The 17,211-nt window shown below is 40.0% G+C and overlaps 1 protein-coding gene across 1 annotated transcript; it reads right to left on the bottom strand.

Annotated features, from left to right (window-relative positions):
- Positions 1–2,312: 2,312 nt before the first annotated feature.
- slc35e1 (solute carrier family 35 member E1) lies at positions 2,313–16,363 on the bottom strand. The gene is made up of 6 exons (XM_033621955.2): positions 15,973–16,363; positions 12,961–13,031; positions 8,690–8,827; positions 4,116–4,241; positions 3,768–4,013; positions 2,313–3,284 (listed from the first exon to the last, which is right to left on the bottom strand). Exons 1-6 carry the CDS (start codon positions 16,298–16,300, stop codon positions 3,057–3,059), a joined length of 1,137 nt encoding a protein of 378 aa, XP_033477846.1. The 5' UTR covers positions 16,301–16,363; the 3' UTR covers positions 2,313–3,056.
- Positions 16,364–17,211: the final 848 nt, after the last annotated feature.

Here is a 17,211-nt window from a genome sequence, read left to right as displayed (position 1 = left end):
AAAAAAAAATCATTTGAATAAGGTAGTAATAATCCCCAGGCTGTTGAAATCCACTTCATGATATCAGATGTTTTCTAGTCAATTACTGTAAAACAGGGGGAGGTGATTTCCCCTCCCCGCTGGAGAAAAACAGAGCAGCTGCATGTTCCCAAGATCCTACAAACTATGTTGGCTACAATCTATCTCAGCGCTAAGAGCTAGTTCTCTCTATAAATAAAAATAGGACAATTATTGATATCAGTTTGTCTGTGGGAAGCCTGGAGCACACCAACCCCACAGAGCTCTTGGGGGGTTTTCCTCCAGACTAAATACTGTGACAGTATTTTAAATTTGTCAAAGACGACAAACACGGCACACTAAAAAAAGCCATATTATAAGAATATAACCACATTATCCCCTTATCCACATCTACCGGGGACTACAGCTGAAAAAACAAGCTCACAGGCTACAACTGGCACTTTTACAAAAATTCAATGAACGTGCGTTGTTCCAACAAAATATATGAGCAGAAACACAACGTTGATTTCAGATGTGGAGACATTTGCATCGCTAAAAAACAAAAAGAACATAAAAACTTTATATTGCTGCAGTGAGAAAAGCAAGTGACTGATCTTTACTAAATTAAATCGTTCTTCAAGCAGTAGAAAAAGGCTTTTCATTAATAAATGATTAGTTGCAGACAGTGTAATCAATAATGCCAATCAAACCTCTCCCCCGCTAAAGTTACAGTTGAATCTTTAAATGCACAAACCAAACCTGTGATTTCATGCATGTCTCATTTTGAATCTGTCCAGTGACCGTCTGACAGCAATGTTGCAGAAACACTTTACATTAAAACACCGGGACTTTAAAGTCACCTGACAGACAGTCACAATCTGCATGACACATACAGTTGTTTCATGATGTGCAAACTCGAACCGCACCTCTGTTTAAAAAACAGAGACATGACAGAGCAGCTTTGGTTCAGGCTGAAAAAAACGCCTGACAGGAGAGAAGATCTCTCTCTGCCTGAGAAGCTTTGCAGATCAATAAATACAAACATCATCAATTGAGAAAAAACTAGGGATCGTTTTAAATCGATTCTTTAACTTCAAACTATGACAGCAAAATAATTTTAGCATCTTTATTACATTTAACATGGTTAGACTCCCTAAGAACAAAGAAACATGGGCATCCTTACAGTACGTATACTGACAGGATGCCTTGTTTTGGTAAATCTAATTTTTACTTTTTACATTTACGCTCCATGATAAACAAACTTATTTGTTATCTTAGGGGAAAGGACAGATCTGATGGAGGTCATTGACTGTTCTGTGTGACAGAACTAGTCTCACTCTGAAAGTTTACCTTAGTTCAAAGACAAACAGGCTGTGTGTGTGTGTTTGTGTTGAAACGGCCTATGATAGTGGCAGTCCAAACACTTGCTGACAACAAGTGTGACTGAATTTTACTGATCTGTGTGTCCAACAAGTTTACAAGCATCACTTTGTTGCAGACACAATGAACTGACTTTTTTTTAAAACTTTATTTTGAAATGAGGGCATTTTCTTCTTCATCAGGCACTTGTAATTCTGAGCCACATTGTTCGTGAGTGCAGTCAGAACACAACTGTTACCATGCTAACATGCTGACGATCACCACTGTGTTGGTATAGCTAGTATGCTAACACTATAGCACTAAATAAAGCACCAAACACAAGTAAAGCTAAGGCTGATGGGAATTAGATCTGCAGGAATTTAGTTATCAACCAAGATAGTGGACAAATGGAAATTCTGACCTAAGGATGGCGCTGGATATAACGTCAGACGATCACCAAATCTGATTATAGTTTATCCTCAGGGGGAAATGAATGATCCAAATTTCATGACAATCAATATAAAAGGTAAAATGAAAAGTCGTGAGACCACCAAAGTTAACAAGGTTCCTCCTCTGAGGACCATGAATAGAGTATTTGCCGCTAGCATGGTGCAAAAGCCTATGGAAGTCTGATCAGATTATTTTACTGTTGCATAAAATCTACAAAACCACAACTTCCCAAAGTCTCATCTGCCTTCAGCTTTTGTAAAGTGGAATGCGTTTTAATTCACTGAAGAAAACAATTCAGATTGCTTCTCCTCACATCATTACAGGTGCCTCATGAAGAAAAATGTCACTCTTAAATATGATCTGCCTAAAACCAAAATGTTAAAGGTATACTATGCAGGAAATGTCTGTTAATGTTTGGAAACACTGCCAGGGAAAGTGGAAGCCAGCCCCAGATTCACTCTTATTTGGGAGCAAGCTTTGTCCGCTTGATGTTTCGTCTCGATCTATTTGTTTTTTTAGGCGCTGTGTCCAGGATTTTCGCAGCTTCCTTTTTATTAAAGTCCAAACAAATACATGCAGAGGTCGGAGTCTCTCTACTGGGTCATAAGTGAGGACTGAGAGGGATTACTTCTGTACGAGTCTTGTTTTGTAGGATAATCCTGCATAGTATACCTTTAAGGCCTTCCACTGAGATGCGTTTGTTACAAAATGTAAGATGACTGCTGTTTCGGCGCAAGTTAGCGTTCATATTAAATAATTACAGCTGACATTCTTTCCGATGAAAGTGAACAAATATAATCCAAAACAAATTATGGCTGGTTGTGAAAAAAAAAAAAACCCAGACATTTCCAGATAGTAAGGTGCAATCATTCATGAACTACCTTTTACGTTTCCACCTGCTGTGCACATTTCTGTGTCTGGACAACATGGCTGAATCCGTCACCAAAATTTCTGACAACAGGTGATTTAAGTTTCCTCTCAAACCATCCCATACAGTCGGTACCAAACAAATAAATAAATGAGATACAGCGAAGCCGTCAGAAAGTGAAGTTCAGACAGGGGGGAGCGTGGGAGAGGTCACGTCACTGGCCATCTCATTCTTCCTATCCAGAACAAACAGCACTTGCCTTCAGTCTCGTGTTTGGAGCGGGGCTGTGTCCTGCTGCTGTGTGTGTGTGTGTGTGGGGGGGGGGCGGCTACACACAGTTAATGTCTATGACAGCCACCCAGAGTGGAGACAGACTCCTCCTTTACACCACGTACTGGTGGTTGCTGTTGTAGTTTGTCGTGTAGGCCTGCCGGCTGTACTGGAAGTGGTCGGTCAGCACGTTGTTCCAGTTGTGCTGCTGCTCTGAGCCGTGGGAGAAAGGCACTGACCCATTGGCCTGGATCTTCTCCAGCGCCAGGTTGTCAAAGGACATCAGGTCCTGCTTGGTGCTTGGCAGCAGCTTCTTCTCCTTGTTAGCGTCATACTTGGCCTGTTGGCAGAGGAGAAGGGCAAATGGATTTTAAATGACTGGGTGTCTTTGGAGTTGGTTCCCAGGCACTGCACTGTGGCTGCCCACTGATCCTAAATAGTTTGGGTGGGTCAAACGTTTCCAAATGAGGATAAGTAAAGTGTAAAGTTTATTATTTACATTACATTACATACAGCCACAAGTTGGACGGAGAGTGGCAGAAATGGAAAGCTGCTTTTAGGCAGAGTGCCAAGCAGTTTACTGTTTAGGAAAGAAAAACTAAATGGAGCAAAGTGCTGGTTCTGCATATATTGAGTACATTTATATAAAGACACATACAAATGGAAAGAAAGCCGCATTAAAAAATGTAAACTGCAGGATGACTTAGTTTTTGGAAACATAAATTGGACCGATATTATCTGCTGACATTAGCTTCTCACATGAAATAATTCATCTTCTCCTCTCTCCTCTCCTCCGTCCACACAAGACGTCAGAGTGACTTACCTTGTTGTAGAGGAAGACGCCAACTATGGCCGTCATCATACCCAGGACATTTGTAAGGGTGACTGGGTTGCGCAGCATTAGCAACGAGATGCTAATGACCATGATCCTCTTGGTGGCATTGGCAACGGCATAGCTGAGCGGGCTGACGAGGTTCAGCACGCTGAAGGCAATGACGTTCTGTGCGAAGTTGCAGAAGCCGCTGATGAGCAGGAGGATGAAGGTGCTTGTCCATCCTGAGATGTCGGACTGTGAGGAGAACAGTGTGGTTAGGCTGCGTTTGGGGATCATAAAACAAGACAGATGCTGCTTGACACTATCAACAATTAATTAGCTGTTATTGCTACTCACCAGATCTCCATTGACAAGAAACACAGACAGATCCACCAGAACCCAGGTGGGCAGCATGAAGATAACAGCATTAAAGCCCAGGATGTTGAGGAGCCTCAGGTGGTGGACCCTTGTGTCACGCAACACCTTACAAAGAGGAAAAAAAGATCAATTACAAAAAGAAGAGAGTGACAAGCAAAGGAGATGGTGATGTAAAATCTTTGGTCTTTCCTTATTACAATATTTTCTGTTGTCCACTACACACTTACTGAACACACCATATCAAATCAAAGAGAGAGCAATTTTGAAATGATATCACATAATCTGATTCTACTTTGGCTGGTAAAGACATCTTTAAAACAACAAACCTTCCCTTTGAATCTAAAAAAAAAAGCCTGTTGAGTGCAAGTAGAGTCATTTTAAATGTTGGCATTATTTTCCTAATTTGTTTTCAACCCTGACGATTGTGTTCAAAACCTGATCACTGACTGTTGTAGAGTTGCCAGAAGCTGGGCTCGTGCAAAATGACAAGGAACAAAGAAGAGAAACTCTCGGTGAAATTGTGGGTATGATTTGCACGAAACAGTCAGAGATGGAAATATTTCAATTTTTTTCCCCCAAGTTTCGCTGTTTGATTGCAGGTTTCCAAAAGTGACAAATTTGAGCATACTTGAGATGTTATGCTTTTTTTTCTTTTCTTTTTTTTTTTTTTAGTGAAATTACATGACAAAAACAGTGACATGACATGGTGAACACATAAACAGACATGACGGGGGGAACATACATAACTACAGTTTATTATTTATTTGTGTGTTATATATATATATATATATATATATATTTATCTATTTAGGGCAGTCCTGTTTTTGGGCCACACCCAGACCCTTAGGTGGCCACTGACCCTTTGCAGGTCTTGCCGTAATCCCATTTCCCGTCTCAGTCCTGGGCAACTCCCAGACCCCTTGGGAGGGAGTCTGTCCAACCTGGAGGGGCATGGCCTGACAGATTTATTTGTAGATTACCTCTGTGGTGTTTGAGAGGAGTAGGCCCGGCCAGCCCCGCTGCTTGCCTGCCCCAACCAGGGGCCCCGCCGCGCCACCGGAGAGCCAGGCATGAGGACACCCCTACACCTACCAAACCCACCCAGCCCGGCGCCACCCCCCAACACCCCTGTTGTCATCTTAATTGCATCTTGTGATTATAATTGTAATAATAATAATAATAATAATAATGATAATATTAATAATGATAATAGTATAATTATTCAAATCATGTTTGCATTATGCTCAATATATTATAACATGATTATATGGCTATCTACATAATATATATTTGACTTTAACAGTGTGTACACAAAAAAAGAGGAAGAAACAAATGAATAATAAATAAATAGATAAATAAATAAATACATGTTCATTTGATATATGACAGCTGCAGTATTAGGATGTGTTAGCAGAGTAATGAGGAGAGCAGAGAGTGAATATACATTTAATGTAAGAGGAATCAGCTTTGGAGGCACTGTATGAAGGGGGATCAGGTGTTCTCATAGGATGTGTTATTTTTCAAAGCAGCGGTAAGTTTTTCTAGGTTTGAATGATCTGTAAGTAAGTTAAGCCAATGTGATATGGATAATTTGGATCTATCTTTCCAGTTCAGTAATATTGTTTTTTTGGCGATGGTTAATGCTATTAGAAGGAATGATTTGTGATGAGTGGGTATGTTTAAAGCAGAAAGATCGCCAAGTAGTGCAATGAAGATGATGAAGATGTTATGCATTTTAAAGTATCAACACACATTTTACGCTCAAGGAAGAAAACTATTCAATCATTATGAGTATAAATATGAAATGTAACTGCATCAACCTGTAAATACTGTAAATATTCTTTCTAAATCAATGAACAATGTAAATTATCGTTGTTTTACATTTGAACTTACATGATTGCATACTAATTAGTAGCTAAACATCAATGAACTGTATTTATACTCCTTTGATGTTTTCGAGAAACTATTGTCATTGAATCACTGAGTTTTAACAGAGTCATAAGTAACCTTCTTGTGGCTGGAGATGGTTAGAGGTTCGATAATGCTTTCAGTCCTCCTTTCTCTCCCTTGTGTGTTCACCGACTTCTCCAATTATTCATAAAAGTAGCTTGTTATACTGTCAACGGCAGTAAAACTTTAGAGAACATTAAAGGAATCTAAACTACACTAATAAACCTTATTAAACATCCAGGTCTGTGTTCTAATAACCCACTACCTAATACTTGCATTCATGGCGATATTAGACATGCCATTGTGATGACCATGCTGCTTGTAGTATGTGTCTTGTGGTGTGATCCCCAGCTCCGCCTGTCCACATGTTGATGTATACTTGAGCAATATACTGAACCTGAAGTTGCTCCTAATGGGCAGGCAAGCACTGCCACCAAGTGTGTATAAATAACATAACAACCACCTTTGTTTGTTAAGGTAGAGAGGCATTATACAAATGCAGTCCTTTTACCATGGAATTTACCACATTACTGCCATTTGAAATCTCCTGTCCGTCATATATATCTGAACTTTAAACTTGGATTTGTTCCTCAAATGAATATATTAGTGGCACCAATAAGACAAGTGGGATTTCTCGTTGCTCTACAACAGTGTCAACACAAGCTAAAAACATTAAGTGAAGCTAAAAATTCAATTTAAGCCAAAACAAACATGATAACAAAAACCCCACATACAACTACAGTACAGGCCAAAAGTTTGGACACACCTTCTCATTCAATGCATTTTCTTTATTTTCATGACTATTTACATTGTAGATTCTCACTGAAGGCATCAAAACTATGAATGAACACATGTGGAGTTATGTACTTAACAAAAAAAGGTGAAATAACTGAAAACATGTTTTATATTCTAGTTTCTTCAAAATAGCCACCCTTTGCTCTGATTACTGCTTTGCACACTCTTGGCATTCTCTCCATGAGCTTCAAGAGGTAGTCACCTGAAATGGTTTCCACTTCACAGGTGTGCCTTATCAGGGTTAATTAGTGGAATTTCTTGCTTTATCAATGGGGTTGGGACCATCAGTTGTGTTGTGCAGAAGTCAGGTTAATACACAGCCGACAGCCCTATTGGACAACTGTTAAAATTCATATTATGGCAAGAACCAATCAGCTAACTAAAGAAAAACGAGTGGCCATCATTACTTTAAGAAATGAAGGTCAGTCAGTCCGGAAAATTGCAAAAACTTCAAATGTGTCCCCAAGTGGAGTCGCAAAAACCATCAAGCGCTACAACGAAACTGGCACACATGAGGACCGACCCAGGAAAGGAAGACCAAGAGTCACCTCTGCTTCTGAGGATAAGTTCATCCGAGTCACCAGCCTCAGAAATCGCAAGTTAACAGCAGCTCAGATCAGAGACCAGATGAATGCCACACAGAGTTCTAGCAGCAGACCCATCTCTAGAACAACTGTTAAGAGGAGACTGCGCCAATCAGGCCTTCATGGTCAAATAGCTGCTAGGAAACCACTGCTAAGGAGAGGCAACAAGCAGAAGAGATTTGTTTGGGCCAAGAAACACAAGGAATGGACATTAGACCAGTGGAAATCTGTGCTTTGGTCTGATGAGTCCAAATTTGAGATCTTTGGTTCCAACCGCCGTGTCTTTGTGAGACGCAGAAAAGGTGAACGGATGGATTCCACATGCCTGGTTCCCACTGTGAAGCATGGAGGAGGAGGTGTGATGGTGTGGGGGTGTTTTGCTGGTGACACTGTAGGGGATTTATTCAAAATTGAAGGCACACTGAACCAGCATGGCTACCACAGCATCCTGCAGCGACATGCCATCCCATCCGGTTTGCGTTTAGTTGGACGATCATTTATTTTTCAACAGGACAATGACCCCAAACACACCTCCAGGCTGTGTAAGGGCTATTTGACCAAGAAGGAGAGTGATGGAGTGCTGCGGCAGATGACCTGGCCTCCACAGTCACCGGACCTGAACCCAATCGAGATGGTTTGGGGTGAGCTGGACCGCAGAGTGAAGGCAAAGGGGCCAACAAGTGCTAAACACCTCTGGGAACTTCTTCAAGACTGTTGGAAAACCATTTCAGGTGACTACCTCTTGAAGCTCATGGAGAGAATGCCAAGAGTGTGCAAAGCAGTAATCAGAGCAAAGGGTGGCTATTTTGAAGAAACTAGAATATAAAACATGTTTTCAGTTATTTCACCTTTTTTTGTTAAGTACATAACTCCACATGTGTTCATTCATAGTTTTGATGCCTTCAGTGAGAATCTACAATGCAAATAGTCATGAAAATAAAGAAAACGCATTGAATGAGAAGGTGTGTCCAAACTTTTGGCCTGTACTGTACATCTGTATTTACATACACAATAATGAATCATGATGGCAACAATTGGGCACACAAGGTCAAAGTTGAAAGGAAAAACACACTTCAGTGATTACAGTTAGTTGGGGTGACTTGTGAAATCCAGTTGCTCATCCTGATTTTTTCAACACAGAACCACTTCTCTTTTCTGACCGCATTTTTACAAACCCCCCCTCTCCCACCCTGCTCATCGTGTGGCTGCATGAGAATGAGTTACCTTTTTGGAGAAGATGTTCTGCAGAGAGAAGCAGAGCGTCGCAGCCAGAGCGCTGATTAGTCCTGAAACATCAAAGGACAGCTCAGTCACCGTGGCCAGCAGCACTCCTCCAATGATGGGGATGAGCGATACGTACACCTACGACGAGGACCACACAGAAGGCAGAGTCAGCAGGAACCATAACAAACAACGCTTTAGTGGTTTATATCCAGGACGGTACAGCTGCTGCATCAGGGAGTGTTTCCCAGGTAATTTAAATCTCAGGGCTTTGGACTGGTGTCAGACAGAACAAGTGATATGAGGAAGCCACTGCTGGGCTTTAGGGAATTGTGGTGGGCCTTTTCCCTATTTATAGACCAAGCAATAAAGGAAATTATCACAGATTAATTGTTAGTTGCATCCCTGAGACGTAGGAATATGAATCATATCAATGATATCAAAATACCAATGATAATCAGGTAATGCCTTGCTGTAACATCAACAAATCATTATTACATTAACTTTGACAGGCTACTAAAAGTGTAGAAAATGTTAAGTGATATTTCCAACATTCTTCAAAGCCTTAAATCCAGTGCACCCACAATTTAACCGCCTAACAAAACCCAAATAGCTTTACAAAACTTCCACAGTTAAGTTTGCAATACTGCATGAAGCACTGTAAAAATAACGAGGAAAAAATGTCACACCTTCAGAGGCTGCAGCTGGACATACTAACCCTTCTATCTGAGACCACACACTTGGGGAAAACACCTCATGGGCTGAAACTATCCATTTATTTGCGTGTTGAAAATGCTGGACCGTGAAAAATGATACAGACACAGTTGTTATGAAACCCACTTGTGCACCCACTCAGTCACCCACTCTCCTCCCCTCAAACCAAACACACAGAGTGAAACTGAGAAAACACTGCACTGAGCGTTTATTGTCCGATTCCAGTTCACCTGCCCTCGGTTTTATTGTACGTAAATAACTAAGTAACACTGGCAACAAGAGTGAGTAACTCAAGGAAGAGTAGTCAGAGGAAGAGGCTGGCAAAGAAAAGCAACAAAAAAAGGCAGGCTGGCAACTTTCAGCCAGAATTTGCTGCCAAAGCAGGTAGACAGTGTGAATATGACTGGCTCTGCAGCCAAACTGTACACTGTGCCAATAAGCTGCCTGCATTAATGTGTTTGTGATGATTAAACATTTTCAACAGGATGCACCACGAGCGAGCAGAGCAGCTCCAGGCAACGACTTGTTCAACACAATCAGGATGAAAAGTTAACAAAATTATCTTCTGCTAACACACTGAACATGCTGATGCATCCAGTTAAGGGCTTTTAACACAAGCGCTCAATTGTAAAGTGGCTGGTATTCTTTTTTGTGTAACCCTGAATATTAAGTGAAGCCTCATCTATTTTGGCAGAGCCCTAGATTTGTGTCCCATTTCAGGTTTCAGGATTTAATCTGGAAATTCATCCTGAAGGCTGTCTGCACTCAAAGGGAAAACTTCGAGACGATATGAGACTATACTGCTTGGTTATATGTACTTACTTCCTTATAAATCTACAGTGTCCACTTTATTAGGTACACTTGTGTAATCCAGTGCAATCCAATACAACTGTTCCACCATAAAGTGTTAATTAAGTGGCCACTGAGTATATTTTGTACAGTCCATTATGTTTGAAATTCTGGACTTATTGTAATTTTTGAACAAAGCTGAGTCAAGTATAAATACTGAATTTGATCATTTTGACAAAGCACTTCTTCAGTACAGTTCAGTGTATCCTGCTGCTCCTCAAACAGGATCTCTCTACACACACACACACTAACACGTCATCAACACCTACATTCCCTGTGGACCCAGCCTGTCTGACTACTGAACTGCCGACTGTAAAGGTAAACATGACGGGCTAATGTTAGACTCAGAGGTCTCTTTATTCACGTTCAGCAAACCGTGACCGTAAAATATCCCACAATCATGATGTATTATGACGACGCATTATTCCACAGAGATCATATGCTGTAAAGTTCGCCCCAACCAAGCATTTTGGCCTTTAATCCTGATTCTTTGACACAGAGCAGAGGCAGATATTGAGGTTCTTTTTCTTTTTCTCTTCATTAAGATTTGGTTTGTCTTACAACACACAGCTGCACAGTGCAGACTACTACGGTAGAACGACATTATAGCTTGTAAAGCCAATAAGATTTAACAGTTTGACAGCTGAGCACAGGAGCTGTGCGTGCAGAAAATACATCATATTTTCTGTTCAATGGTTCCAGTATTTCATACAGTGCTTTATGGTGTTTTGTACAACACCTATGGAGGGAAGAGAGTCAAGCCTAATTTAAACTTTGTCACTGTCAATCTGCGTGTGGCCAAGATGAGCCGGGGTGTTTGTAGTCGGGTAGTAATTATAGAGCTTAAACAATTCATCTGTTAATTAGGGCTGTCTCCCTCTGGTTGGTTGGTCAATATGCTGTTTTCCAACTAAATTCTCATTGGTCAGACGATCGTAGGTGTTTCTTAAATAAGGCCGTGTGTCCACCAAAGCGTTTCTTTTCCCAGCTGACAACAACAGTTCTTGTTCAACACTTGTATATGTTGTCTGTGATGGTTGGTCTTTGTGGTATTTGTCCGGCCCCTTCTCCGCTGTGATTAGACGGCTGGTAACAGTGATGAGTGCTAAGTTTCAACCAAAGTTAAACATTTTTCAACTCTTCTTTTTAATTGAAAATGGATAAATAATCACAGAAGACATTCAGTGTCAGAGTAATCATTATGGATTTATTTTTACCAAGTATCAAAAAGGACACGCAGTTCAAGGCTGAATTAATATAAAGCTTCTGAGAGGGATACAATCACTATACTACGGAGACCTTGTTGGAGTGGTAGGATGGCTTATATTAGCTTCTGGGCTAAAAATAGCAATTGGCGTTACAGAGAAATTTAACGTTAGTTACGTTATGTTGTATATGACATCGTCAACTAGTTAACTTCTATAGTGCCCAGTGTGTCTGATATTTCTCATCAGTCCTGTCCAACGTTTAGTGGTACGATGGCCATGTCCACGCAGCTCAGGTGGAAAAGCGTTACAGTACACTTTTCTGATAATATTACACCGGAGATCGCCTTTATTTTTCACTTGAGGCATTCCACTTGCCTGACCACAGAGTTAACTTGCCCTGGGCAAGTGTTAATGTCGAACTTTGTGACAGAAAAAAATGGTTTGGGTAGACACACAGCGCTATTAAGTAAAGAGCATGATAATAACATGCAGATATTTTTCCCCATCGACCAAACGACTGGTTGAAGAGTAGGAAGAATTTCACTCAACCAAGATTTTATTTGGTTAGTGTTAATCAATTTGTTAATCGACTGAAAAGAAAATTAATTGGATGGATATTTTGATAATTTATTATTCATTTGAGTCAGTTTAAGCAAAAAAAGTCTCTTTTTTAAACCAACTGAATATTTTATTTTTTGGAGCGACCTTGTAAATTAGACATTTGAAGATGTTACCTTGCATCCTGGGAAACTGTGATGGCCATTTTTCACTACTTTCTTATATTTCATGGACCAAACAATTGCTTAATAGTGGAACTAATTAACTTTAAGCGACGTTGTTTATAGCGATATGATCATGTTACCCTTTCACTAACTTCTGTGCTAATACTATAATGCTGACAAACACTTGAAGTTAGATACACTCCAGGATAAATGTAAGTACATCAACTCAAGTTGATCTAACAGTCCGTTGAGTGTAAATAAATCCCTTAAGTGTTTTCCTATGCTAATGGACTGTAACAAACAAACAGTGTGTGCACTCAACAGGTGTTTTGTCCTCGAAGAACATTACGCCACTGAGCCAGAAAATTGGAGACCAGGCTTCTTTTAGTGCTAATATAACTCTACCCCCTGCTCTGGAAATATTCAACCACCTGAAGCCTTTCCACACCTGCACACCAAAATACTCTGCATGAATTCTAACAACCTTTGAAAGTCATGCATGAACACAAACCCAGCTGGGTCCTCGAATATGGAAAGTTGTGAGTGAATTTGGTGATTAACAGGTGAGTGTGGCTGGCTGGTGGAAATAAAAAGTTAGTTTCCCCTCTGTGACCTCCACCCCACCTCCCAAAGAACATCTGACTAAATTCAGGGACAAAAGCCCCTGCAGATGGCCGTAATATGAGATGCAGTACGGGCGCAGTACTGTGCCACATCACCACTGCTGAGTCTCAAACAGAGCGGGCCTTGTGCCGTGTTTGCTGTGTCAAAACTTACTCACCTTTGTGGTTTGCTTCTCCCTCATGATAATTCTTGATAACAGCACAACCCATATTGGCATTGTAGCTTTGACTGTGAAAGAAAGAAACGATAAAGGGAACAATGTCAGCTTGTGGAGTGTAACAATCATTTCCTTGCTGTTTAACAGCAGCAGGTAGAGAGCACAAGAGTTTGGACTATAAGGTGCTACTACGTCAGGAGCCAGAACACAGCCTCAGCCAAACACACCTCTATTGCAGTGTGTCACTGGCTGGTGTACCATTAGGTTTTTCCTGGTGTGTGTTACCAACAATAAGAGATAGTTTTACTCAAGAGCTGTGGCACCCTGACAATTTAAAACAGGTGCATTACTTATCAACAGGTATTTTCAGACTGTAAAATCATCAGAGCTAGATTCAGCACTGTTACAAAACTACTATCCACAAAGACGGAAGCTAAATGTGAAAGTAAAGCAACTTAAAAGGACAGAGATTTTATTGACAGCTGTTACTCTAAAAATGTGTCTAAGGACCCCCAAGGTTCTTTGAAATAGGTCATTTCATTTGACATTTAAGTTAGGACAAACAATTACAAGTTACGAGGACTATTTAATTCATAGGTTTTACAATACACTCAGTTGCCTGTGTGTTCGGTACATCTAGCTCAAACTAATGCAGTAAACACGAGAGGTGTTGATTCACCTTTATGGTCATTGTGGAGGCTGCTGATAGCTCCTGGTGCTTTATTGCATTACACCGGGAGGCATCTCATATTTTCTCCACCCAATTTATATCGACGAGGGCACACTTCAAATGAGAAACATCCCTCACAAATACACTAATAACACAATACAGCTCAACGGCTCAACAAATTGCAGCTTCCAAGAGGATCATAAAGTTGAATCAGCTCCTCTCTAAAATAGTTTCTACTAAAACTGAACATTAAAACCTTCATGTAATCAGGGTGTATTGTAGGACTGTTGAATTAGACTGCCAACTGAGAGTACATTTTTGCAGTCAAAGCAACCTAGCTGTAAGTGGCTACACGAATGCTAGTGGAAACTGGGGGACGTTACCAACAGGTTTTAGCTGCTAAAACCAGTTAAAAATGTTAATGGAAACTGTCATACACAATGACAGAAGGATTTACATCTTATTACTATGGAAGCAATGGTTCCCAAATTAGGTGCAAAGTCCACAGGGGGTCTTGAAAATGGTGTAGAGGAGGTGCCATTTTAAGTTTACTCACCTGATTTTCACAGGTGTCACTTCACATTAAATTGCCAGTTTATTTCATCTAGAACAACCCTGTAATAAACCCTGCCCTGTGCAAACACCACAAGAAAACTAAATGGTTTAAAGGAAGTTGTAACCTGCAAAATATTTCAAATTTACTTCCTTACGTTTCAAGGTAAGAAGAGATTACTAGATGTCAGGAGGTCACAGGTTTCAGTCAGATGCCACTTTAAAGGAGTTTAACAACAGCTATGCAAAAATATGTTCTGTCATGAATGCTGTTCAGTTTTTCATAGTAATGTTAGGGTAATTTTGGATGCTACAAATCAAACAAACAAACCCCTTAAAATTATAACTTATCGATACACTAATTTTGTTTCTTGGGTGAAACGTAATTTTTTAAAGATTCAAATATATAATACAAATATGATTTATAAAGTATTTCAATCTGCTTTCATTTTTTAACTTCTCAACTTAAAAATACCCTTGTCCCTGACAAGAATTCACAACTTTAAACAATTTTAAAAAAGTGTTAAAAATCTTCAATATCTAAAACAAACAGTACATACTGATAATATCAATTAAAAAAGGTACTACTATAACATCTTTGTTTTACAAAATATTTTTGTGAAATGTTGGCCCTTTAAAGATGTGTCCCAGATTTATGTCACCTCTAACAGACTTCAACAAAAACATTATTAAATCGGTCATGAAAGGAGTCAGCTTTATCACAAGGACTCCTATCTCACTTCCTGGTTTCCAAAAAGGCAGGAATGTTACTCAAGTACTGGTATGCTTTCTATTCTTTGACGAATTCATGAAAAAATATTGCTATCAAATGTGTCTCAATGGTAACATGTCAACTCCAAAGCCTGTCTAAATCACAACTACATAAGATTTATAGTATAAAATGAGTACTTTAATCAGCATTAAGAGAAGTCTTAGCAACATTGAAAAAGACAATGGCTACTCAATATACAACTTTTTGTCATCTCTGTAAGAGGTCAACTCTGTCAGATCTTACCTCTGATATACATTATGTATGCTAATCAAGAAAAAATTAAAACAGTGGAAACAAATGTAAGGTTTAGCCCCAAAAAGAATGAGTGCACTGATAGCTGTTTATTTTAACAAGTATACCTTTACTGACGATGCCTAATGTGTAATGTAGTGTTGACAAAAGTTTAGAGACATCTAAAATCTCTCTGAACAGTTTCACACAAAATTGAAAGAATTAAAAGACTGTTTTAGCCATGGGCTGCACGGTTTTAGCTAGATGTACCTAATAAAGTGGCAACTGAGTGTAACTTATATAATACACATTCCACAGCTGGTAACCTTCTAATGTCCAAAACAGGGTTTCTTATGAGAAAACTCAATTACACGAGGGGCTGTGATGTGATTTTAACAGGCAGTGTGAAATCAAAGTTAGAGAAGCACACTGCAACACAGAGCCGGTTCAGTAATGGACCCTCCCCCCTGACGTAGGCTATCAGGCTTAATTAAGTTGGCTACCTAGCTAACAGCCGCCGGTTGGTTAGCGTTAAATGGAGTCTGAAGCTGACCAATTTGTAGTCAGCGGACTCTCTGTAACTTAAATAATTAATTGAACCCCGTGTGGTCACGACCTTCACAACGCCACACAAACCCGGGGCCCACAAGCCAGTTAAATGTCCGTGTCGCCGAGTTGTCCAGCGTTAGCCGCGGAGCTAACATCAGCTGACGGTACAGACACATCATCAAGTTACCCAGGTGGCCTCATGTTAGTACCCACATCAGCCCAAACCCGCTGTACTCACCGGTGTGCGCATATGAAACAGGTACTTTCCATATGCTGAAGTGCGCCGACACAGATGCAAAGTATTTTCCGAAAGCTAAAGGCAGAATGTACCACCGGTAGTACCTGCTCGGCAGTTCTGTTTTGGGGACTCCCCATGCCCGCAGCAACGGCGGGAGGAAAACGACGATAGAGATGATATGAAACAGAGAGACTGTGACCGGGTACGGGAATCCATTGAGGATGATTTTGTTGACGATGTTTCCCCCCGAGCTGACCGTGTACCAGCCCACACACAGAAAAACTATCCGGATCCCTTCCCTAACAGGGGGCCGGTCCGCCGCAGCCATCTTCCAGCGCGGAGTGACGAGTCACCGGCGGTGTGTGTGTCTGGCTCATCGGGGGAGGGCAGCGCTGCTCCACCGTCAGACTGCCGACAATGGAGGAAGTGCGCAGCTTCCGGTCACAGCTTTCAAAATAAAAGCTTTTATTATTAGAAAAAGCGTTTATAAAATGGAAGTGCTGTGAACTACATTTAAAATGGTTGATTTTAGAATTTGAATATTAAACTCCACCATTATTAACATTAATTAAAGCAAATAAATACATTTCAAACGTAGAAAGAGTTTCCTTTCGTTAAAACAAACACTTAATATTTTTTTTACACTGCACTGTAGCCTTTATTCTTCAAATATTTCACATTGATTGTGACTGCACTGTAAGTCTTACACCTGTATTTTATACCTGTTTTAGTACATTTTAATTTTTTATTTTATATTCTCTAGTTCTTAAGTTAATTGCTCTAACGTATTCTTCTAACGTATTTCTTTGCACTTATATAGAGCACTTTGAATTGCTTTGTTGCTGAAATGTGGCGTATAAATAAACTGTCCTTGTCTTGCCTAGAAACACACCACAAACCACAGCAAGAGGTGCATGAAGAGCTGTGTCCCACATACAGACACCAAAGTTTTCAGAAATAAACAAATAGAATTACACTGTGAAATTACTAATATGAGAAATCAGACAAAATATATAACATCAAATTGTTGCATTTTCATTTAAGTTCCAGCATTTTTTATTTTATAATGTCCTTTTTCCTTAGTTTCATAATGATGAGGATTCAGAATGATTGACGTATTTTAACCTCTTCAAACGTACCTTTTTTTTTATTAAAGAAAACCTTTTAATTAATTTTAAGATACAGTTTTTTGTTATTGTTTTTATCTTACATTGTCACTGGGTACATTGTTCTTTTGAT

The sequence above is a fragment of the Epinephelus lanceolatus genome, chromosome 6 (assembly GCF_041903045.1).
Source record: "Epinephelus lanceolatus isolate andai-2023 chromosome 6, ASM4190304v1, whole genome shotgun sequence".
Taxonomy (NCBI): domain Eukaryota; kingdom Metazoa; phylum Chordata; class Actinopteri; order Perciformes; family Serranidae; genus Epinephelus; species Epinephelus lanceolatus.
Note: the sequence above shows the minus strand (reverse complement) of the source record. Positions and strands in the feature narration are given on the sequence as shown.

Bases quoted from the DNA above. Each gene is read 5' to 3' on its own strand.
- slc35e1 (XM_033621955.2), bottom strand. From the start codon at position 16,300: ATGGCTGCGGCGGACCGGCCCCCTGTTAGGGAAGGGATCCGGATAGTT. The intron at 13,032-15,972 runs GTGAGTACAGCG...TTTCTTTCACAG, and splicing joins TGTTTCATATGCGCACACCG to TCAAAGCTACAATGCCAATA. The intron at 3,285-3,767 runs GTAAGTCACTCT...CTCTGCCAACAG, and splicing joins GCGTCTTCCTCTACAACAAG to GCCAAGTATGACGCTAACAA.